We start from the raw sequence: 23,458 nt of genomic DNA, 5'->3' as shown, positions 1-23,458 counted from the left end.
TAGACGCACAACGACGGTTGCGCTGAACGAACCGGTAGCGGACGATACGCCGACGACTCGTGCGGAAAATGACTAAACGCTAACTGCGGTGTAGGGTATATTGCGTAGCGTACGAAGACAGTCAATTCAGTGGTTAAGCTGAAAGGTCAAGCAGACGGACAGTTAAATGAAATGAGCTGGAGGACGAAGTCGTCGTAGAAAAGAAGTCGGAACATTACGAAATGCACCTCACTAGAATCGGGAGTCTCGGTTAGCGGTAGCGCAACGCATAGCAGAGTCTAGTAACATATTCTGAAGTGTGAATACTGCATTAAGCTGCGTGTAAGGCGGAACAATGGATTTAATACGACGAAATGTTTCGCTGGGTATATATATGTGCGTGTATGTCTTTTCAATAGCATTGTCGTTTTGCTGAGACAGCTTTGAGCAATCTTTGTTTAACGCAATTAAATTATTCTAATTCGACGCGTAACTTGTAGAGGATAAACCTCCCAAGACTAAGGTAGCTCGCTTAGTGTATTGTCCTTTATACTATACCGAATAGGCGATTGCAATGAGTTGTTTACGTGACGGATACAGTTAAAACCTCGAAATAAATTTAATTATATCAAGAATTTCAAGTCAAGTCAATGCTTGACTTAAAATAGACTCGTTCAAAAAGTCCCACCGCTTAACTAGGAAAAGCAAACAAGCTAGTCATAACTAAATTATCCCTTTCCGTTTTGTGGAAATGGGCTAACTTATTTTTTTTTACAACGGTTTTTGATCTACCTAACTTAGCATAACTTCCGACAGCAAAAGATGAGTAGTTCTCTCATAAGACATATGTGATACGTATTTCGAATTTACGATACGAGAAACATCTTGAAGAGGCGGTAGATTATTCATAATCCCAGCCATGGGATATACGAGTGGATTTTACGGAACAGAACAAAGTCTTCGAAACCCAGTCAGAAGGAACACTCATATGTATTCGATCATAAAATGATGACGGTATGAGATACAATACAAGACGACACTGTAAACACATGAAATGATTTGTTTGCCATCAGGGTACGCAGTAAAGTCGGAAGCTTATCTCTTCTAATTTTGAAAACGTACGACTGTAATCAAGCTCCGTCTGAGATAACGACAAATACATTTTGAGCAGATCCAGAGGACGCTTAACGTTTGCGATTATTTCGTATCTATTTATCGCTAGTCATCGTGTATGCGTTTATCAAAGCCCAGACCAATATTGGTAGACAAGTAGTCACAAGCAATCATTCGTTCAAAGCCTATCAACGTGCGAAAGGTACGATCTCTTGAAGAGGCTATGTTAGGACAACAGTACGTGCGCCTACATTTACACTTTTTTTTTTTTTCTATGAATCGTCGCGGGAATGCAAGCAGTATAAACCTGCCTTCAATCACTGGCTAATAATCCACGATGCATCTAATGACGATGAAGGGCTGTTGCCTTCAGAACCTGACTTCGTTTGTTTTCCTCTAATCTAAGATAGTCAAAATCGTACGAATCATAACAGTCATCATAAAGCACATTGTTCTATATATTGGATTACTTTTTGTGTACCGTAAAGGCTAAGATTTACTGTATTATTATATATCGAGTTGTCAAATTGACCGTTTTTCTAGACAGATGGCATACCTCAGGTATTACGAGTTATATACGGACGGCGTTTGTCTTGACTTGAAATCTGGATTATCAGAATGCCTTTGTTCAGACTTAAGATAGGCCGCCTTGAAGACGAGTGAGATTCCTGTGAAAGTTCGTTTTTGGTGAAAACATTATTTTTTACATTTATAACAAAGGCACACATGCTGGTTAGACCTAGACACATTTGTGATATTTAGGGTCAAGGCGCATTAATGCATGCTTCGTTTTTTTCTGGTAAATGAAAAATGCCCCTCGTAGTGGTTGTCCCATTAGGCAAGACCGATACGCGAGTAGCCATTACATCGTCAAAGAAATAAACATCCACCATGAAATAGTTTCAAACTATCTGACAAAATCTGGCTACAAAAAAGAAGCTCTATGTTTTGACGACGCACGAATTGGCGTAATAAATCACTCGATCATATTTCCATGTGCGAAACTCCGCATAAACACAAAGAAATCGAGCCATTTCTGTCATGGTTGATGAAGTCATGATCAATCACTATAGAAAAATGATTACGTACGACAGAACTGCGTGAAAAAAAGACATAGTCGCGGCGAGGAAACTTGATAGTTAGTGGCGAAGGCGATGCTACGTGTTTGGTAAGGTTCGAGAGGAATCATACGCTATAAGCTGCTACCGCTGGGTAGAACAATCGATTTGGACCTCGACTGTTAACAACAACGAGTCATTGAAAAAATCAACCAGAGCCAGTGAGCAGAAGAGACATTGTCATTCCTACCACGATAATGCCAGCCACAGACATTTTAGATACTCGGAAAAATTTGAAAGAATTTGGATGGGCAATTTAAATCCATCCACAGTATAGCCTGGACCTTGCATCGTTTAATTGTCGTCCGTTTCGGTCCCTGCTATACGCCTTTAATGGCGTTGATTCTGCTTCAATGGAAGGATGCAAAAATCATTTGTCGCAAGGCTTCGTTCACCAGTTATACAAGTTGGATGGAACTGTGATATTGCCAAAAAGGTGACAGAAGGTCGTCGATCAAAATGGCGCTTGTTTAGCTTAATAATATCAACTTATATGAATTGCTTGAAACGGTCAGTACTTTCTGGACAACCTAACATTACATGGAAAGTTGCATTCTCCACCGGCAAAGATAAACTTGAGTCCGTCTAACACCTTTTTCAGATTTCAAATCAGAGCAAAGACTATGCTCTGCTACAACACACTATTGAATGTGATCTTGTTTACATATTAGAGGAAGAAGATATCTAAGACGTATCAGGATCGTCTTTATCTTGTATAAGTGCTTCACACACATATACGCCCCTATAGCAAGCTGGTAATACGTGCGTCAACCAGTCCCTGTAAACTTTTGGTATGGCAGTATTAAAAAACAGGCATTTTCCCTAAGACTGGTCCAGCTTGCCTAAATACTGATTAGGAATAGACGAGGCGGAACACAGACGTAAACAGATATCAAAAGTGTCAGCAGTGGTTTTAGTTCCTGTCAAGAACTAAAGTGAAATTGTCCATAATGCAAGCCTCGTTGCGAAGATGAGGCATTGAATCTCGGTTCAGGCTTAAATCTGAGCTAATTGCCATGCCCTAATAGGATGTTACCAAGTTTCAAACTGCCGACTCGTCTGAGAGCGCTGCATCCGCGCTAATTTGGTCCATCACTAATTTTTTCTCCTGATCGGAAATTAGTCTACAATACGAAATACTATTGTAAGTTGAGTTGTATTATTACTTAAAATTCAACAGACTACCGATCAAAAGCGGTTCATGTAATAAACAACAACTATTATGCGTACGCAGTAAGAATCAAATGAGCGTTTGAAAGGCTCGGATTAGAAGGGGACTTAATGGTTAAGCGCGTGCAGCTTATGGGTTAAGATGCAATTTGTTCACCCCATTAAGGTTTATTCATTTAAATATTGTGTCATAGTTAAAGGATAGGCAAACTAATACATTACTCTTTGCGAAAGCATAAACGTCGGCAAAATCGTAAAATGTACCAAATTCAATGGCAAATGTTGTTTTGACAACATGAAAAATATGACATTCATATCAAAGTCACGTGCGGGTTCGAAATGAAGGATTCCAGCGTTCCTTCTACCTGTAGCAAGCAGTAACCTCCAACATGATATCGACGCTAATCTGAGGGACCTTTAGTGAATTCTTATTTGACTATCTCGTCCCTTAACTAATACGTCTTCGCAACCGAAATGTTCGACACACTATTTGACAACTTCCCTTTGTCACCGCCTTTTGCATCAGGAATGTTCAGGATCCGTCTTCCTCCACCACAAGTTTCCTAACGCTTAGGGTATAGCACCCTACTACGAAGCCAGAAGCCAAGCCCAAAAGGGTTTTTGCTTTCTGGTCCTAAGATAGAACTTTTCGAGGCATCCTGTCGGCGAAGGGGCTGGCAGGCCGCATGCAGACTTCCAGTAACCACTCGAATGCCCTCTCCCTTTAGCCGTTGCTCTCCCCTCACGATTTCGTTACACAGTTGCTACATCGACCCCCTACGGAAGTCAGTTCGCTTTAAGCTCTTTGCGGCGTTGACGACTGGGTCTCACCTCCGATTCCGATCACTTTCACTGCCCCGCTTATCCCTAGGGTCTGCTAGAATCGGCCCGTCCTCTCCTACTGTTCATCTGACTACCCAATATGCTCATCCCCGCTAGAATCCCCCGACGGTGTGTTTCGTCACACCGCCTCGCCCAGAGGCTTTCCCAATCGCTAGCTGACTTCGAGAACTGCTATGTACTCTCCTATGGCACGGTGACCGCCAGACGGCGCTCGCTACTGAATGTTGCCGCGTATTCGAACATGTAAAACTAACAGGTTTTTGCGAGCATATCTACACGCAACTACAAATACACTCTTTACCAAATAGGCATACCTTAGAAGTAACATAAGAAAAATCATATGTACAGTTTCTTAATTTATAGAAATTTTGCGCTACAAAGTGCTCAGTTATTATAGACCTTCGTAGTATTTGTCTACGAAAAAACAGTAGGCATATCATAGACCCTACGGTAAATAAGCCCCCCTAGAGCCACCAGTAGTAGTTAGGCTATTAACTCACATCAATCGCTTCTCTCTCTATGCCCGACCAACAGCCGAGTCTCTCAACGCCGTTAGGGCATTCCACCGGCAGATCTACCTAAGTAGTCTAGCCCAGCATAACCTTACTTAGCCGATCTTTGGGCCGTTCTCACAATAGCCCATTTCGGTATCGGTGGCTGGAGCTGCGGACACGATGGCAAGTTAGTTCAAATATGTATATATATATATGAACAACAAGCATGTGTGCGCTATAGGCAGGCGGGCAGGAAATGAGGGAAAGAGCAGACGCTCAGGTTGCGTAACATCCAGAAGAGAGGCTGAGGGCAGGCCGCCTATGAAGAGGGCCCACGGAAGCTCCATGACCGTTCGCTATAGGGTTGTTGTCGAGGGCAACGGGCTGTGGGCGACGGATATGATGGCAAGGAGAAGATTTTGAAACATGTTTACGACCTTGCGCAAGTTGGGCTCTCCTGCGGAGGATCGTCTTTCACTCCATGCTCACTAACGGAACCCATCTCTTTTTCCCAGGATTTTCTATAGTTGGTCTTGGTGATTATTCTAGTCAGGGTGAAGGAAAAAGAACATCGCCCCCATATACATTCCACCCTTCGTCTCCTCGGGCTTGCCTCTCGCCTTCCTCTTTCTAATGCTAGTTACCCCTGCTCAAAGAAAGCTCACCAAAGGCCGGAAGGGGAAATCTCCTGAAGAGCCTCTTCAGGAGTTTTCCCTAGGGCACTGGGGCGTAAAAAGGGAAAGGGAAATTCGTGGCCATGCTTGAGATCAAGTAGGCGGACAAGGTAACCCGGACAAGGTAGGCTCCCAGCGAGAAACACAGACTCAAACTGAGAAAGCAAGAAAGGAAGAGGGCATGCGGCATAAGTGGGTAGTAAAAATTAGAGTGGGAAACAAAGATAAATAACAAAAGAAAGTTGTAAGAGAACCGACGGGAACAGATTGGAGGGGGGGGGGGGGGGGCAGTAATAGAAAAAACAGATACGGCAAAGCTCGTACAGCATCGGATGTCGTACTACCATCATTATTACCACAAAGTAGAATCCTACATTCGAATACTAACGCGACGCCAGCTCAATAGAAGAAAAAAGAAACGGTAGAGTGAGCAGCATCAAGATGGATCCAGGTTTCTCTGACACTAGAACGCTACCTAGGGCGCACGAACATTAAACGATACTCGCGGCTGAGAAGAACAGTCTTACATTACTGCCGAATACTTTGCGTTAGCAATATTCGAAAAAGTTCGAAAATCTTCATGCGAGACAGTGCAGTAGCTCGAATACCTTGTCCAAACACATTCAAAAATATTCACAAATACGATTACCTATGTGTATAAACGAAACGATAAAACATTTCAACAATGTTCAGCCTGCAGAAGCCGATACGCGAATAGCTACACGTAGAAACTACCAGTTAACTACATGCAAGTGTTGTATGCATACTCAAGAACACACTTCAATATAAGGTAACTGGCCTGAACGTTGTAATCCGCTTTGTTGAACATTATGCAGAGAGAACATTGCAAAACTATCTCGAAAGCTAGATAGCATTTACTGCGAGTGTTAAAATGTTTTCCGTGTTTTACGTAGGGTACTTAAGCTGCTAGGAAATACTTCAGGCAGCTGGCTCGTTCTAGCACGAAAGAGAGTGTGTCTAAGCCTGCATTCGGATTTAAACTACTCATGTCTTGAAATTTAACAGGTAAACTCGTTACTTACTGCGCTAGCACGAGGACAGTACTGCAACTGCTGTTATTACAACTGCCGCAGAGTTCTAGCCATATAAGGACAGCCCCTGTACTCCAGGCGAGGTCCACTAGGACCCCCTGGGACTACGTATCCCCAGTCTTAGAAAAAAAAAAGACCGAAAAATCATTCTATTGGTCGATGGTATCATCACCAGGATGCTTTTCCAGCTCTGCCTCCTTGTCTAGCTAAACGGCTTGTGAGGATGACTGCTGTGACCACTACGGGTATAAGGCATCACATTCGACAGAAAGTTGTTGACGCTCAGTAAAAGACAGTTTGCCGTCTACTTGGTTAAGGACGGCGATGTGTTGCCCCTGTGACGGTGCAAAGGGCAGTCGTAACAGAATGACCGCTCGGATCTGCTTAAAAAGCAAATGCCGGGAAGGATAACGGCTCTGAAACGGAAGCAGAACGCAGCGAGAGGATGAGATGGACCGTTGCGAATACACATTGTGTTACTCGCTGCGTAATTACCGTCCATTCTCGCCGGCCTCGGTCAATCGATGCTGCTGAACTCCAGTGTAATTAGCATCCCTAAGAGACAAACGTGCCTATACAGAGAGAGAAATTAAGCCTGATAGGGGCGGAACCAACGGAAGCAATGTCAAAGACAGTATTATACTGACGTAGAGCCCGGAAATTCCTGGGGATGAGCGATATCAGAAATGCTTTACTCTAATGAGCGATCATGTAAGTACGCTGATAGGGTATATTAAAGAATAATAATAAAGCTTAGATGATAATAACTCAGTTTCAGTAAAAGTACTACGGTGGGTGTAGGTGTATAGTACTGAATAGAAGTTTAGAGTACTTGTGCATGATAGAAAGTTGCGCAACCCTGTGGGAGATAAGCAAACTTCGATGCGTTTGAAAGAGCCTTTCGTAAAGTTCTTTGTTGTCGTTTTTCGTACATATGCTTTAGCTAGAAACATGTTTTTTACAGTTAAAAAAAGAAGTTGAAAAATCATTCTAGAGGGGTTATCTAAGAGAATGATAAACTTCTTCTTAACGGCCTATTAACGGCCAGTGAAGTTCTCAAAATAATCTTTTATTGAAAAAATGTTTGCTGAACTTTCTTTTACTTTGCTTTGCTTTAATGCGATTTAACAACAAAAGCAAGAACAAACGAAAAGCATTATAGGAAGATTAGCGCCAAAGTCACCAAATGTTTTGATAGAATGGCAAAACTCACCACGTAAACGTCCTGTACTGACCAAGTTGTACACTTTAAACATTCAGTATTGCTGCACTTTTGTAAAATGATCGGCATACGATAAGAGAAAGATCATATAATCCCTCTGTCGTTTGGATTTCTGTGGCTGTTACATCGTTACTGGTGAATCCCTCTATGAAGGTCCGTGGCACCCGCTACCAAAACGAACTCGAAAAAATTCAGTTGAGGAAATATACACAGCTGTTCGATTGCCCGGTGCTATTTAGCGGGTCGAAAAATTTCGATGCCTTTAAACTACCCAGGACACTAAACACTGCGGTACTAAAATCTTTAGCGATACACTTTGTTAATCAGTTTGTTGCTGGTGCAGTTATGCTTAAAAAAAAAAGCTGAAACTGGGTCGTTGAAGGATAGAGGAGGTGACTGTACATCAGTACCTCAAGCGGAAAAACGGGTTGCTGTGATTAGGAAAGCTTTTCAGTAAAGCAGAGCATAGACAACACACGTTCCCTGTCTACTCAATATGCGATTACTCAAGAAACACGTTACGAACTTGTAACGAAGAACAAGAAGATGAAAGAGAAAATAATATACAGACAAAGTATATTCAAGTCAGATGCAAACACCTATGGCGCACGAGAAACTTCGCGTGTATACATATTGTTCTCTAATTATGCTCAACTAGCCCATAGTCGTAGATAGTTAAGCACTTGCTGTTCTAAAATAACACCCGAGAACTTACGTCACATTACAACTGTAATGTGGTTATTAGTCTGAATTTGGTCGGCTAGTTCTGTGTAGTTTACAAGTTACTGAGTGTTTTAACCCTCTAATTAGTTCAGGATAGCTTAACTGTTTGTTGCTGGGAAAAGGCAATCTAATTTAGAGTAAAGTTTAGCAGCTGTTTCGGCCGTACAGTCGACTTCTGGGCATTATTTTTGTAATATGTAGTAGTAATTCATTGTGGTGCAGTCGACCCATTTACTAGAACAATTTCACTTATACTTCATCAGCCCACTTTTACTGTGTGCATTGGCACCTACAGCCTTTTCTCGTCCGTTCGCTGTCGTACGTTGACCACAGGCTGAATATTATTACCTCGTCGTTTTGACTGCACTAACAACGTTCGCGTATGGTATGGCGTTGTTGCATGCTGCAGTAACTCATGCACATAGACACACTTATGTTACCCAATAGTGTGCTGACCCACACGACCTATCAGTAGGTCGGTGAGGGGCCGCTGAGCGTACAAAGACAACATATTATCCCTTATGTTGTGCGGTCAGCTGGTCTTAGCCACATCGTCGCAGCTACTATTGCCATAGGGGCTGCGAAACTTATGAAAATCATACGACGCAATGTAATTCCATCGTTATTGTCCTTATCACTGTTATCCTCTGCCTGTTCCTGTTTACTCCATTGCCCCAGCCTGCTGGCAGTAGCAGCAGCAGCAAGGCGCCAGCATGCCACTGGTAGAGTCGCCGCCGTCACCTCTGTCTAGATCGGCGTTGTCACATAACAGATGGTGCGCGAGTGTTATAGTCGCTTGCGACCAGTTTGTTTTACTCCTACGCTGTCATGCCTGTGGCGAAGGCACAGGGGACAGGCGCTCCATACTCGCGCCTTCAGCACTCCGGCCTTGAGGCGTTACTGGCAGTCTAGCAAAGCCAGCACCATCCTGACTTCCCCGTTCACAGCTGACCTGGGCCTGTCCCTTGCCCTTTTTCCCTTTACTCTCTTTTTCTCTCATTGCTGCCCGGATCTTGCGAAACCAAAGCAGTCATCGACGACGCCACGTCTTGCGACACGCTACGGCCCTGCCCCCGTCCTTCGTACCCCTCTGCGACCGGACGGCAGGGGCCCTCCTTTGGTTTCTGCTCCACCGAGATATTCTATCTTGACCCTAATTTTAACTAGCCTGTCCTGCACTTGGTGACCCGGCCCGATGTTTGCACAGAACGCCAGTTGCCCTTCTACCACTGTATGTTTGGCTGTTATGTGGTCACCCCTGCGGCAGAGGTCCTAACAATCCATGAGGAACCATTTGCCCCAGTAACCCCACTTCGCTGTCATTCTCTTCTATGTCGCCATCAACACATTGTGAGAGGACACTCAGACAAGGACTTACTACGCCAGCGCCCCGTCGGGACACAAACGTGCACAGGGAGAGCACGGCAAAGGGCATTGGGGTCGTCGTTGGCGGAGCTATTGCTATTGTTGCCCCTTGACTCACGGTACCCATACCTTCGCATTTCTTCTTAGTAGCATTTACTCTTTGCTGTATGCTCGATGTGCAGGCTAATTATGGCTACTAGAGTGCCAATTCTTAGAGGCCTCTATCCACATCTATATTATTATAATGGGGGCTAGCAGTGGCGCGGTGCCGCCACTTAATGCTATACGAACGCACCTAAACAGGCGTAGACATTTACGAAAAATTACAGGAAAAACCGAGGTTGGCCGGGGTGGAAAGGGAACGTTCCAGGCGTCGAGAGGGAGGGGATTGATATCGAAGACTTTCGTAACTTCGTTAATGTCTCTTCTGCTTCATTCTTCTTCTCCATCCCCGTGCCTCTTCTTTATCGCCATCGTTTCTATGTACACTACTGGGTATGCTACGAAAAACACCGTCTACATTGCACTAGAGGTAATCATAGTCAAGCAGACTTACAGAGTCTAGCTTTCTAATATTTTGCATTGACTGTTGCTAACGCTGTTGTTCCGGATTTTATTTACTTTTCTATTGAGACTATCACCCTGATACAACATCGCGTGTACCGAACGCAGAATACACAACGTCAATAGTACAACAATAACAATAATAACAATAACAAGGCGATGTGTTAGCACCGCGCTAGTTTTTTTCCACTACATTGGATAATTTTCACCGTCTAGCTTGCACATAATAGACACAATTATAAAATTGGAAACTTTCGCAGACAATCGGACGTGCATTGGTGGCCGGTGCCCGGTGGTCAGGGGCTTTCGCTGTGCCTCTTTATGCAATCACCACTAACATCGGTTACCTGTCTGTCCCATTGCTCCTGTTCGGCGGGCGGTGATAAGCTAAAGTCGATTAGCGGGCGAGCCAGTAGGAAAAACTGGGTCGACTAGTCCACGCCAGCTAGACCGAGGGACACAGAACAGACTCTGGATCGAGATCTTGCTGCCGGCGCCGGCTGGAGGTAATAGCTTACATTACGGCGTTCTAATTAGATTTTCGTCGACGACAGTAGCAACAGCTATGCGTTTGCAATGCGTTTTTTGGAATCGTCTATTTACCCAGAGCAACATTCAGCTAGCCGAGCTGAAACAGTCCAGTAGCAGCGTTCGATCGTGAAGAAGAAGTTACCGACTCTAAACTTGGTTCGTCTGGTAACTGTGACAAAGTACACTGGCAAATTCGTGGATCACTGCTATCGGTGCGAGACAGTGAATAGGAGACGCATGGGGTTGTAAATGAATAGTGATATTGCTCTTCTGGTAGCACAAACGGGTAAGCGGCTTCGTAACAAAATTGGAAAACAACTCAGAAACGCAGCTTTACTGCGAAGAATCGCAAGTTCGCGTGGAATAATTGATTAGCAAATGTATTCTGTGTAGGAACCGCAAAAACAAAAGCGTATATTCAATATGACACTATCAATAATCACGTGACCTATTTTCACGCAGACCAGGGAAAGAATTGAAAAGCTTCATAGTGTCGATGCGCCAAAGGTCAATAGTTTGAATTTGCAGTAAGAGAGGGAAGAATTTGTTAATCTTTAACGTAGACTGTGTATAGAAGAATATTTGGTAACTGGCTAGTTCTTCTTATATTAATAACATTATATCCAAGTCCACTTGGATGACGCGGAGATATTTTACCGAGAACAATAAGTTGTTTGAAGTACGATCCATTAGGAAACGTATAATATACGGTATATACGTACATAACGCTGTTCGGAATAGATTGTTTCCACGAATGAATAGGTAATCCGTACACTCACTATCTGCCTCTTGTCGAATGTACGAAATAGACAAAACTAAGCTTGATAACGCCTATGTACACATTACTCACGTGATAATGTAATCGTATGCAAATAGGTAGAAAGGCATAATAACCAAAAGTATACCTGAGTTCTGTTTACTACCGGCTGTATTCGCAACGATCGAAATATTTTTCGAGGATTGCATTATTTCGAAACTCGATCGTAACAGACAACGAAAAACAGAAAGAATCAATAAAGACGTAACTAGAAATCGTCTCAGGTCACTCGTATGGGCTGGCTATGGCCGAACGGCAAAGCCTCGCACGCGACCTATAATCTCCCGCGCCATCCATCATTAGTCGGCATATGTACTTTACCTTTACGAATAAAATTCTAGCGATAATAGAAGATCGATATGATCCTCAGAGTGAAGGAAAAATTGTCACAACAAAGTAACGCAATTTCATGCCACTGATATTTGATTGGTCGGGGAATAATTTCGAATATCATCTAAAACACCAAAAAAACGTCTAAACACAAAATCAATTCGTTAATACCCTAATGCATTGCTACATGCATAGATGACGCTGCTGCTAATAAAAAAAATAGCAATAGACTCGATAATAAAACGTGGTAAAGTTTAGTATCGATGTTAATGAAGCTAAATTGACCAGGGGGGCTTCCCTTGACATTTTTTTTTGTCCTTGCTTTAACCAATGCGATTCGCAGCCTGATTCTAAATATAATATATATACATAATACATCGACAGTTCTCAGAGTCTTTTTTTCGCAAATTATCGTACTAGTCTTATCAATCTCGTTGCAATCGTTCGAAAAACCTATTGCACCATCTCCGTTATTCTGTTATACTGGTTTTATTCCTTTTTCCAAATGTTTCATTAACCTCGTTAGATAACGTGCTTGCCTTCTAACAATAACGATACGTAAGTTGATTTAGATTCCGAACCGGGACGTGGAAGTATGGATCGCTTCATGCTGGAAATCAGTCGATTGGGCGTAAGACACCTAACCTAACCTAACCTAACACTTTCTCTCGTTGAAACGCTCTCGAAACTCAGACGTCATACTGCATTTACCCAGTTTGCCCGTTATACTTACTACCAATTTTATACCATCAATTGCAAAAATTCAATAAATTTCAATTTGTTTTATAAATCTTCCAGATATTCTTGATGGTTACCAAATAATTTTTCCACAAATTTGGATCATCCTTACCCGCTAGTCACATTGTAGCATATGGTAAGAAGGCACAATCTCGTAGAAAAAATTCAAACTAACAATTGTAACAATTAAATGCGAAGCCTATTTTAAGATGAACTTCGGTCGGCTTACAAAAAATCGTAAAGAAACAATTTTTTGTAGGTGGTTCCAAAAGGCAAATAAATACACCAAAACACAGAGTTTTCAACAACTTAATTCGCTTATTTTACAGCCAATCTAACGTCGACCAGAGTTCGAGAACACAATAACCGTCATGTTGTCATGGTTATCTGGCACGATTTTTCGCCAGAAGTTTCCGATGGTCCTGTTGTGTTTATTGTGTGGCTATTCCGTTCAAGCGAACGGTAGCAGTGTTCTTACTTTCCTGATAGAGCGATTTATTAGTCGGTCTCAGCAAGCCCGTGAGTATTTCTGTGTGATAGCTCTATCACCACTTTTGCATATAACTTATGGTTGACTACGCTCACGAGGCTGTACGAGATGCAAACCAATGTTCCAGCAGTAACAATGGAACCCTCTTGTAATTGGCCGAACATTCTATCCCAATTGCCCTCCCTATTCGCCGATTGCAGTTTTGTTCCCACACTGTATGTTTCCTGATACCTGGAGAAAAGAAGTTCTGAACGTTCCATAAAAACTTAAACGAATACGGTTATGTAAGTGAGACGTGCTTGCTGTTTCACTCTCCGATTTTGAATAATTAATCATCCAACGTTCACCTCGACATAATTCTTAATCGTTCGGGAAAAAAACACCTTTACAGTGAAAATATAGATAACCTATTTTTTTTTTCCCTAAAAACACTATTTGGGTCCCAATGATAAAGCTACGAAATCTAAGTTAAGATGCGATCTAAATCCTTCAGATGTTTTTTGCTCTTGTTACTATTGGATAATCGCACTAGAAGAAAACCAGCTTTGGCTAAGTCTAGAGAGACAGAACTCTCTTCGATTAAACTAATCTTATTCTTCGTTTTCTACGTTGAAAGCCAGGCGTTTATCGTAAGATGACGATTTTCACTGTATAATCAATCTAATATGCACGCGTTTAGAATTTAGGTAGCCGTTGTAACAAGAAAACACCAACAGATGTTGCAATTCCCCTGTCAGATGGATGTTTTCCCACGGGGGATTTTGCTACATCATATAATAAATGAATAGCTCATGTTTTTTATGATTAGTTAGTAGCTGTTTCGATCGGCGAAATTCAAGCTTAAAGTAAACATGTGGGCCTTACCGATAAGCCTGATCGTGGAAAATATAGGACAGCATTGGATTCCATTTAGAAATAATTTCAAGAAAATTCTGGAGATGGCAGACTTTGCACAACGCAATTTGGTGATTGGGTGAATCGTTTACACCAGGTAGCGCTGGTTCTGTTAACATCTAAAAATAGTTTGCTTAATTTTTGTAATAACAGAAATATTCTATAAAGTACCAACATAGCGCTAAGTATACATGGATCTTGGTTTACAAGCACTCTAATAGCATTTTATTGCGCAGTGCATCTCTCTCTGTTATGTGTGTTATCAGTGGGAAGGCCCTGCTAGCCAATACGAAAGTCGTTCCGTGAGTACTTCTAAGTCAACCTGAGCCTGATGTGGGTAAAGAATACAACTATTTATGTTCTTTTTTTGGTTTTAGTTAGAAACACGAAGTGAACCTCGGTGCCAACAGCGTAAGCATTCGTGGCGTGTCTTTAGCGTATGCAAGGACGTAGCTCCTTTGGGAGTAACATATCTATAATCTTTGATCGCACACCTGGAGTCGTGTGTTACAAAAGCGCCTAGAAAAATTAAAAAATGTGCTCGATGTGTAATATAATTCCACATTCTAATTTAAATAATTAGTAGCTCAGTAAATATAAACATTAAAGAACAAGACGAAGAAGTGAGGGTGGGCTTATGATTACGGCAAATACGAATTATATATAGGTCACGTTTGATTTTTTAACCTGTTAAATGCCGCTGGTGTTTGCCCCCTGTTTCAAATCTAACAAATTGGTCGATGTAGCAAGATGTATTTGCCTATCTTCTTTAAGAAGAAATTAGTATTTGTGTCTGCCACGGTGCAAAACTTCTAGTAGCTAAGCCGTACGAAAGACAAGGCCCCCGAATGTTTGAAGGGCAAAAATGCTTGAATAAGCGTTTGTGGCCTGTAAGTCCTAAGTGCGACTTGTTTCGCGCTAGATTTTTGAGTAACTGGTATATGATGGCGTTAGTGTCAGTTTCCCTGCTCTCCCAGGCCCAAATGTTTGCTGCTATAAACTGAAGCGGCCACACCCTCGATACGAACTTTGTTGCCCGCTTGTACAAACGTCATTAATCATAGCGTGACGTCCGTGTCGACAATTCCACTGAAATACGGAACTGGGATTCTGCATAAGTATAACACTGCAGTCAAACTCTTATAATAGCAATCATCTACAGTTTAATGACAATATAAAATAATATATAGAACCTAACCAGATAAATGCCTAAGACCATTATAACCGTCCAGTATATCCGTACAGATGAAAGCAAAATTTGAACGTATCGTCGTGTGCCCTTACGCAGATACATCATACAGAATCACTGCGTCAAACTGTGGATTACGCAGTTATAATTATATCTTGTTTTGTAGTAGAATATAAAAATAACCTATCAATTTCTTTTAACCAGCCTTATTATAGAATGTTAAAGGTGCACTCTGTCATAGACAGAAGCTTATTACGAGGTATATTCAGTGAAATCTAACAATGTATTATAGCAGTGAACAGATTGTTTTCTCTTCTATGAATTATTACAGGAGGATGTCATAGCGGCGTATGCTGCTGGTGCTCGCCATTTCGGCGAAAATTATATTCAGGAATTGGTATCCAAGGCAGAGGATCCCTCCATCAAAGAAAACTGTCCTGAATTGAAGTGGCATTTCATTGGTACGGTATCTAATGAACATCTTTATCGCTTAAATGATGCTTAGGGATTACATCTAGAAGCACCAAAATTCATTCCCTCACGCTCCGCTAGGAAATACCGTTCGGGTACTGAAATCTTGCCTTTTTGGAAGCAAAGCGTGTAAAGTTTCTACGAATGAGTCACTCGTTATCTCATAGGTAAAATAGCTAACTTCTCATAGTATATTGAAGATACTCTGCGATGCTAATTAACTAATTTTAAGCTGACCTGAGTTATGTAACATCCTACCATAATATTAGTGTTAAATATAGCAACGTTTAACTGATCAGCAGCACGTTCGCTAACATTTAAATAAATATAAATATATAACTGTTTAGGTTCATTCGTGGCACGAGGGAATCGGTTTTAATGGCCTACAACCTGGCGGCCATAAATATCTTCTTGTATGGACTTACACTACGACTTAATTGCCCCTAACACTTATATGATTCAGGTAGTGATATACGCCTAGTGTGTAGGTAGCATGAAACATTTCCCCTCATACGCTTTTCGTGCTGTATGTATTGGCAGAAACCTTATCTACGAAACATTAACAGCAAGTAATGTACATTCCATATATAACAGTACCGTAGGGAACTACGCCGTTGCATACGAGATCTGAGCAATATCTGTCACTCTCTGATCTCAAACGTTCAATACATAGGGTAATTGAAGGTGTCTAAGCTCAATAACAATAAAAACTTCAACAAGCTGAAGCAAACATGACATTCTACAATTGAATTCTGGAAGGCCTCGTGTTTATGGGGCTAAGTAAACCGTCAATTCGACTATCGTATCGATACATACGTAATTCTTAAGAGTATTATGGTAATTTCCTTTTTTGAGAGTAGTAAACGTATCGATAGATTGACGATTAGTCCACGAATTCGATTCTGACCCCTTCCTGCCTCAGGTGTTGCTTCACTTGTGCATGCAAAAAGGCAACAATTGGTCTTCACTTTGAAGTTCCTAAGATACCTTAGAAGTTTTCTAAAATTAAAGTTCGGACTGGTGCCGCCAGGTGTTAATTTACTTCACAGGCCTTGCGCTTCGATAAAACTATAACAGTAATGTTTGATTAGACCAAGTGTAATAACAACTTGTCTTTGCATATTATAATAAACGTTACCATTTCTAAAATGTATATTTGTATCTTGTAATGTTATTACTGATTGCTTTATCAGGGCGTCTTCAGAGTAACAAGGTGAAACAGCTCGCAAAAGTTCCAGGTCTTTGGGCTGTTGAAACCGTCGCTACGCCTAAAGTTGCTGATTCTTTGAACTCGTCTTGGGAGAGCGCTCAACGGGGGGAGCCTCATAAGCTCAACGTTATGGTCCAGGTATAGAGTTGATACCTTAGAGTTGTAGCCTGCGAACTACCCAAAAGTAGTTTTTCTGATAACAATAAGAAAACTTCATAGCAACTGAGGGCTTGATTACTCTGTCTATGACCTTTATAGAAGCGTCGACTCCGCGACGAGAGGCTGAAATATATAACGAAGACGTTCTAGCTGTTCATGTATTCCGCTTTACGTTAGTGAAAATACGTATGAAATATATATATAGGTTAGGAAGGTACATCTGAAGAACCTGTCCTGTAGCTGTCTATATACTTCCGGGTTTTACGGATAGTCTCTTTTCGATGTGGGCAGAACAATGTTGCCCGAAGCTTCTACGACAAAGTTCTAGTGTTGACCTACAAGGGTCAGGTTTCAGGAAGTACCGCCATATGCTGATGATGATCCGCTGACAAACCACGCAAAACTAGCTTATGTCATGTTGTTATCATTCTTACTGCAGCCGTTTACTATTGTTGTTATTGTTGCAACTGTTTCTGTAGGTAAATACTTCTGGGGAAGAACAGAAGGGAGGCGTCGAAATGTCGGAAGTTGTTGACCTCGCTCGCCACATTCGAGAGAAGTGCCCTCGCTTAAGTCTTCTTGGGCTTATGACGATTGGCTTCGCCGATGTGCAGCCGGGTACGGTGAGTCTTTTATGCGTTATTTTCAGAAGTAAATCATCAGCCAGAAACTTTGCAGTTGGTCATCGAATGAGACGTTTTCGTCACTAATGCCCATTCGTCTATCGCAACAAAGAGATACAAAGTACAATTTGATGATGGCACTATTTCGAACTATTCGAAAGTATAAACTGTGCAAAAGAATATAATCTAGAAAACTACTGTGCTACATCTGTTCATATTTTGCCTTTTCTACAATCCTAAATTATTAGATTAGCCATTATGTTTATGTTTATATGTGGCACAATCGAACCGAGTACGTGTGTAGAACCCTTTTAGCAAACTTGGAAAGTATGTAGGATAACTTAGAGGAGTGATATGAACTTGGAGGAACTTTAATACGGGTTATCCAAATGACAGGCCTAAAATAAGCTAAATTATTGTAATAGTCAGACGAGAGTAATGAAATTCTGTGCGCTCCTCATAGCTTACGGGCATGTTTGTAGAGTTGCGAAATGATCTGTGACGCATCCTCTGGAAATTTAGGGAAGACTGCATTGAATAATGGTTTCGTATGATCAATCGTGTGCACATATTCTGCCTTTTTCTTTTCACAGGAGAATCCCGATTTTGCCGCATTGGCCAAATGCCGAAATATGGTAGCTGAGGCTCTTGGCATCGAACACGAAGTCTTGGAACTTTCCATGGGTATGAGTGCCGATTTTGAACAGGCAATAGCGCAAGGGTCAACAAACGTTCGTGTAGGAAGTACGATTTTTGGCGCCAGGGATTATTCTCAAAAATAGCTGTTCGGCTATGAGAACGTCACCAATCCTGCCGGTTTTGGCCGCTTGTGAAAAATTTAGATCGCGTGCAATGTGCTCATAAGCTCGGAAAAGACAGAACTGTAAAAACTTCCCACGTTTCCTAAGCACCAATACCAAGTGCGACCAAGTAGAGTCTCTTCTACCGCACCAGGCGATACTTTACTGGAAACATCCATACATTTAAGGGCCATAGACATTAAAGATAGTTGCGTCAGTCATTTATTATAACAAACAGCTGAATGTCTTCCAGAGGTCGTATCCATAATTGATATCAGCTAGTAAGCGGCAACACGGCCGTAACTGAGCTTCAAAATGTAGCCTTGGTTAGACTCATCGAGGCTTTCGAAGAAATAAATACAAACTAGTTATACAAACTTCAAGTAGATTGTCTAACATCATTTTTCATTTGGAATGAATTAAAAAATAGGAAGAGAAAACGAACATACGATATAAAGTAATGAAGAAAAACGATGGACCCTACCAGGAGTGCCCTTGTTTCTTGCGTAGCCGTCTACATCACCGCTTAGTATTAACGACTTCAACATTTATTATTAATAACACGTAAAAAAAAAAGCGCTTCAAAAAACAGGTAGGCTATAGGCACAGTTGGAAAGAGACCGTAACAAAAATAGATTCAGCTAGAGACTAACGCAAAAATTAATTTTAAATCAACAAGTATTAATCAATTTGTTATAGTCTGCTTTTGAGCCTGAAATGAATTACTGATAGGTGTTTATCATTCACTGCTGATAAACGCAGTACTTACGGCATGTGTTTCAATATCTGGATATGTACGTATATAAACACGTCTAACTGACTAGGTACTAGGGTTTATATGTTAATGAAGTGGTTAGCTGATTAGAGTAAACTAAACGACATCTAAGACAGACAGTTTTATGAAATTTGCAAAAAAAAAAAAAAAAAAAATGCAATTCTCATTGGCTTCGTTCTATTTTTGGATTTTACAAATGAGACGTGATCGCACCCGTGCAGTGCAAGCCCTGTTATAGTTTAGCGTTGATTTTCGTTTGCTCGTTGCTATTTGCCGCCGGGATAGGAAAGAATGAAAAATTGAAGTTCCGTGTCCTCTACCGCTATATCTCACTATCTTAATTTATGTAACCTTATGCAAGCTGTTCGTTCACTTGGTGACAAATCCACTCTTGCATAAGGCTATTTTTCAATGCTAAAGTATAGCCTTCAAAATTCATCCCGGGTTTCTGAGAACGATACCCCAATACTTTTGTTCGCAGTCGTTCGACACTAATATATACACAGTATAGTAGAGGTAGTTGATATTAGAATAAGTGGTTCCCAATTGATCTCTGAATGCTAAATATGTATCTTATTTTCCATTAGGGTTCATTTGGGCTTTTCTATTATACGCGATTGGTTGTGTTTCGAGGTCCGCTATTGATAAGCTTTGAATAAACTAAATAAACGATATACATGGGTTAATTGTTCATGGAGGCAACTTTATAACAATGAAACAAATAATGCAAGCTATGCTTAGCGTTAATCCTTAGCGTAAAAACTTACGAGTTAATCCTTAATTTTCAAGTTCGTTCGTCGAATATGAGCCAATAAATGTTACGATAGCTCTTTCAATACAGTCATGGCAGTGTACGTAAGTAATGAAACTTTTCATAACCCAGGAACTTTAGTCTCACGACGCAGTTACTTAAGTATTCAACTTAAATATACGAAATGATGAGAATTCAATGTTGTTGAGCTGCACGAGGCAGGCCAACGATTACCAGTGAATACAATGTATCAACGAGCATTGTGAAATGTATTTGTAAAAGGTCGTGGCAAATTGGGCAAATATATGGCCCAGCAATTTTCAAACGTCCTCTATTTCAACTGGTTCTAATCTAGGCCGAAATTAGCTGCAATTCCTAATGCAATAATTTCTACGCTATAATCCGTACAAGCAGCACTCACAAACCGAATAACTTATAATTTATAAGTACATCTGATCCCCTTCTTAGCAGGTTGCAGTTTCAAGCCTCAAAGAAAAACGTTTAGCATTACTTATTTAGATACATTGAAAATGAACTCAATAGAATTCTATGCTCCATTAAATCGACATAAGGGCATCGCCATCGGCAAGTTCTACTTACCAGAGCATCTTCCCGAAGACAATTTGATGCCCGCGATCTGCCTGCTGAGCAGATCATGCGCATATCACCAGTCTGATCTGGGTTTCTCTCTCGATTTGGAAGACTCGTTCTTCCGATAGTGCCTCCTTGAAAGCAGGCTCGGATAATCATGCCCGCTTACATAATGTGACGCCGTCGTTTTCCATCACAACCTCTCATTGGAACCAGTTTTTTCAGGAACCCACTTCACTTAAATAACTGAACAGAAAATTAACTGGGATCGAGTAATGACTGGTTGTCTTCGCACGACGCACACGTCTTGCTCTTTAGATGAGTGGGTTGTACGTACGAATACAACTGGTAGAAATTGTTATTTAGTAATTGACGGCGTTAGCGAATAAAGTTTATCGATGCAATAGAAAAGATTATATAAAAACAAAAAAAAAAGCAGAAGAACTGGCAAACGAAATATGTATATCGGTTGTTTTCGCAATAATGGCGCACTTCTCCAGAATGAAAGTTCTAGATAGGGATCCTACGTGCCGAGATCGTCATAATTCAGAACACTAACGGAGTACCCTTCGTCCAAAACGAACCATTGACGTTTACCTCAAACCCACAGGCCATTGAGAATGAAAAAACATACGCATATTTCCCTTCACTTTTCCTTTAAAAACACAAAGGGACCAAACAAAAAAAGAAATAGACGATATTACTGTTCAGCATGTGGTCGTGATATTGATGGAAATAACTCTTATGCCGCTCATTATAAGCGGATATTTTTGTGCGTTCGGCCGAATTTTCTACTCAATAATTAAGCAATGCAATCAGTAAACTACAAGAGTACCAAAAATTAATTTAACAGGCCAAAGCCCAACAATAGACCTAAAATAATTTTTCTAGTCCAATTAAAAATCTGCCCTATTCAACTGGATGACTACAATTTACCTAACGCAGTAGCGAAGCATTACCTACAGCAGCGAGTAAATCAAAGACAAGAACTAAAAAAAAAAAAGGGTCTAAATTAATCTCTATTAAAAAGCAACATCAACCATTGATCAGAAATTTATTTTCTGGCAAGGTTCTCCCTCGATTCGGCCAGTTAGTTGTCCCAAAGCCATTTAAAATAGGTTTCTATATTACTGCAACCCGTCCGTGAATACACCGAACGTTATTGTTTCGTCTTGCTAGCCGAAGTCTCACTACAAATCTAATAACAGAACAGCAATCCCCAAAGATTGGTCGACACCACAACAACAACAGCAACAAAGGAAACAACAATTTCATTCTATAGTAGATAGCAGTTAGGACTCGGAGACGTACGTAAGAATTTTAAGCCTTATCTCATCCTACTAGCCCTCTCAAGTTCATCGTTTTCCGTAGAAGATGGCCTAGAAACTCATCCTGCACAAGCAACATAAACAGTAGTAGCCAAACCAGAATCACTGAGTATTTTGGCCTATCGAAGTTTGCCGCCTGTTGCCAATCAGCCGAGTTATTTCCGAAGGCCAAGTAATATTGGCCGATGGAATGGCATACTCAGTGATGGCATACGCCCACTATACGACCTTCTGTCCCAGAATAATACACACAGGAGTACGAAGACAGACGGTAGCTGTGAGAGTTAGGGAACAATAAAAAGAAGGTTCTCGATCTTTTTTTGGCTAGTTTTCCCTCTTTCGCTGCCGTTGAGATGGGCGCACGCATTGCGTGTTGTAAACACGGGGAAGGCTTTCATGCGATGAAGAAGTATGTATCGAAATAAATCAAAGTACAATATTTCTATTGCCATGATCAAGGTCTTTTCGATATCTATTGATAGCAATAGCACTAACTGGCTAGGAACAGCAGCTGCTGCTGGTTCAGCGAAAGGCCAGTTTTGTTCTGCGAGTGAGCTACTCATCGACTCTTACCAAACAAACGTAATGACAAATGGTTTCGCTATGCCGCCTTTTCTTGGTGAACACTGTGCCCTGTGCCGTGTGCCAATAGGGAGGGCATCCAGGGCTTTTCAACTGGAACGGAAGAAATGTGCCGAACAAACAGCGACACAATTGAAGCTGACACCCAAAGGGTTCGCTAGTTACTCGACCACGAAATCAACGGTCGGTCACCGTATAGCATATATATGACATATCGTAGAGAATCTGCGGAAAATTCATCAACCCTAGATAGTGTGCAACACAGCTTGCTTAAAGCCAATCCAGTTTCTAGTCAAAGGATCCCTCATCCATTCTAATACATTTGTTGCCTACAACAAGTGTATAAGGATATTACTTGTAGTCTGAAGTATGCATTTCGTTGATCTAGTTCAGAAATGATCGCATTTTATTTCTAATGTGCTTAATAATATAGGGCATTTGAAAAAGCGGAAACAGATTTCGATGAGAGCTTGCCTCCGAAGTGTTCTCTCGAGTACGTTTCGACACATATGACATTTCGCGCGCACGAGAGTGTTGACAGATGCTCGAGTTAAACTTGACGTTCTGCTAGAAAGTACGTTGGAAAATACATACTGATAGGTGCATTTGCTCATTACCCGCAAAGTTCAATCAAAGGTCTAAAATTGCAAAAATAGTTTAATAAAATCAGATGCTATATATGCATCAAAGGGTTGGACATGGGCTACCTGATGGCGAGAGAACTTCAAGTTTCTCTGAGTCAATGCGACCGCGACATTCCTCAGGGAACATTGAATTTATGTGAACGAATGTAGAAAAATAGTGGTCTCGCCGCGTTGAGGAGTTCATCATAGGACCTGCTCTCACTAGTGTTTAGATCCAA

At 41.3% G+C, this 23,458-nt stretch overlaps 1 protein-coding gene and 1 long non-coding RNA gene across 4 annotated transcripts in view; one reads left to right on the top strand and one right to left on the bottom strand.

The window, feature by feature from the left end:
- The window catches only part of LOC111249200 (uncharacterized), a 107,484-nt gene that overhangs the window by 64,171 nt on the left and 19,855 nt on the right, over nucleotides 1-23,458 (top strand). For all 3 annotated transcript variants that reach the window (XR_015326967.1, XM_086987895.1, XM_022802758.2), the window contains 4 exons: nucleotides 15,638-15,767; nucleotides 16,971-17,125; nucleotides 17,626-17,769; nucleotides 18,363-18,453. Coding sequence is in view for 2 of the 3 variants with exons in the window: in XM_086987895.1 (XP_086844021.1) it covers nucleotides 15,638-15,767; nucleotides 16,971-17,125; nucleotides 17,626-17,769; nucleotides 18,363-18,453 (520 nt within the window). In the remaining variant the exon portion in view is untranslated. The remainder of the gene's footprint in view (nucleotides 1-15,637; nucleotides 15,768-16,970; nucleotides 17,126-17,625; nucleotides 17,770-18,362; nucleotides 18,454-23,458) is intronic.
- LOC111249203 (uncharacterized) lies at nucleotides 20-2,346 on the bottom strand. Its single transcript, XR_002672834.2, has 3 exons — nucleotides 2,182-2,346; nucleotides 1,649-1,760; nucleotides 20-138 (listed from the first exon to the last, which is right to left on the bottom strand). It is a non-coding gene; the product is annotated as an uncharacterized LOC111249203 (long non-coding RNA).

The sequence above is a fragment of the Varroa destructor genome, unplaced genomic scaffold (assembly GCF_002443255.2).
Source record: "Varroa destructor unplaced genomic scaffold, Vdes_3.0 BEIS01000004.1, whole genome shotgun sequence".
Taxonomy (NCBI): Eukaryota; Metazoa; Arthropoda; class Arachnida; order Mesostigmata; family Varroidae; genus Varroa; species Varroa destructor.
The sequence above is the reverse complement of the archived record's forward strand: the minus strand, read 5'-3'. Positions and strand labels throughout refer to the sequence as shown.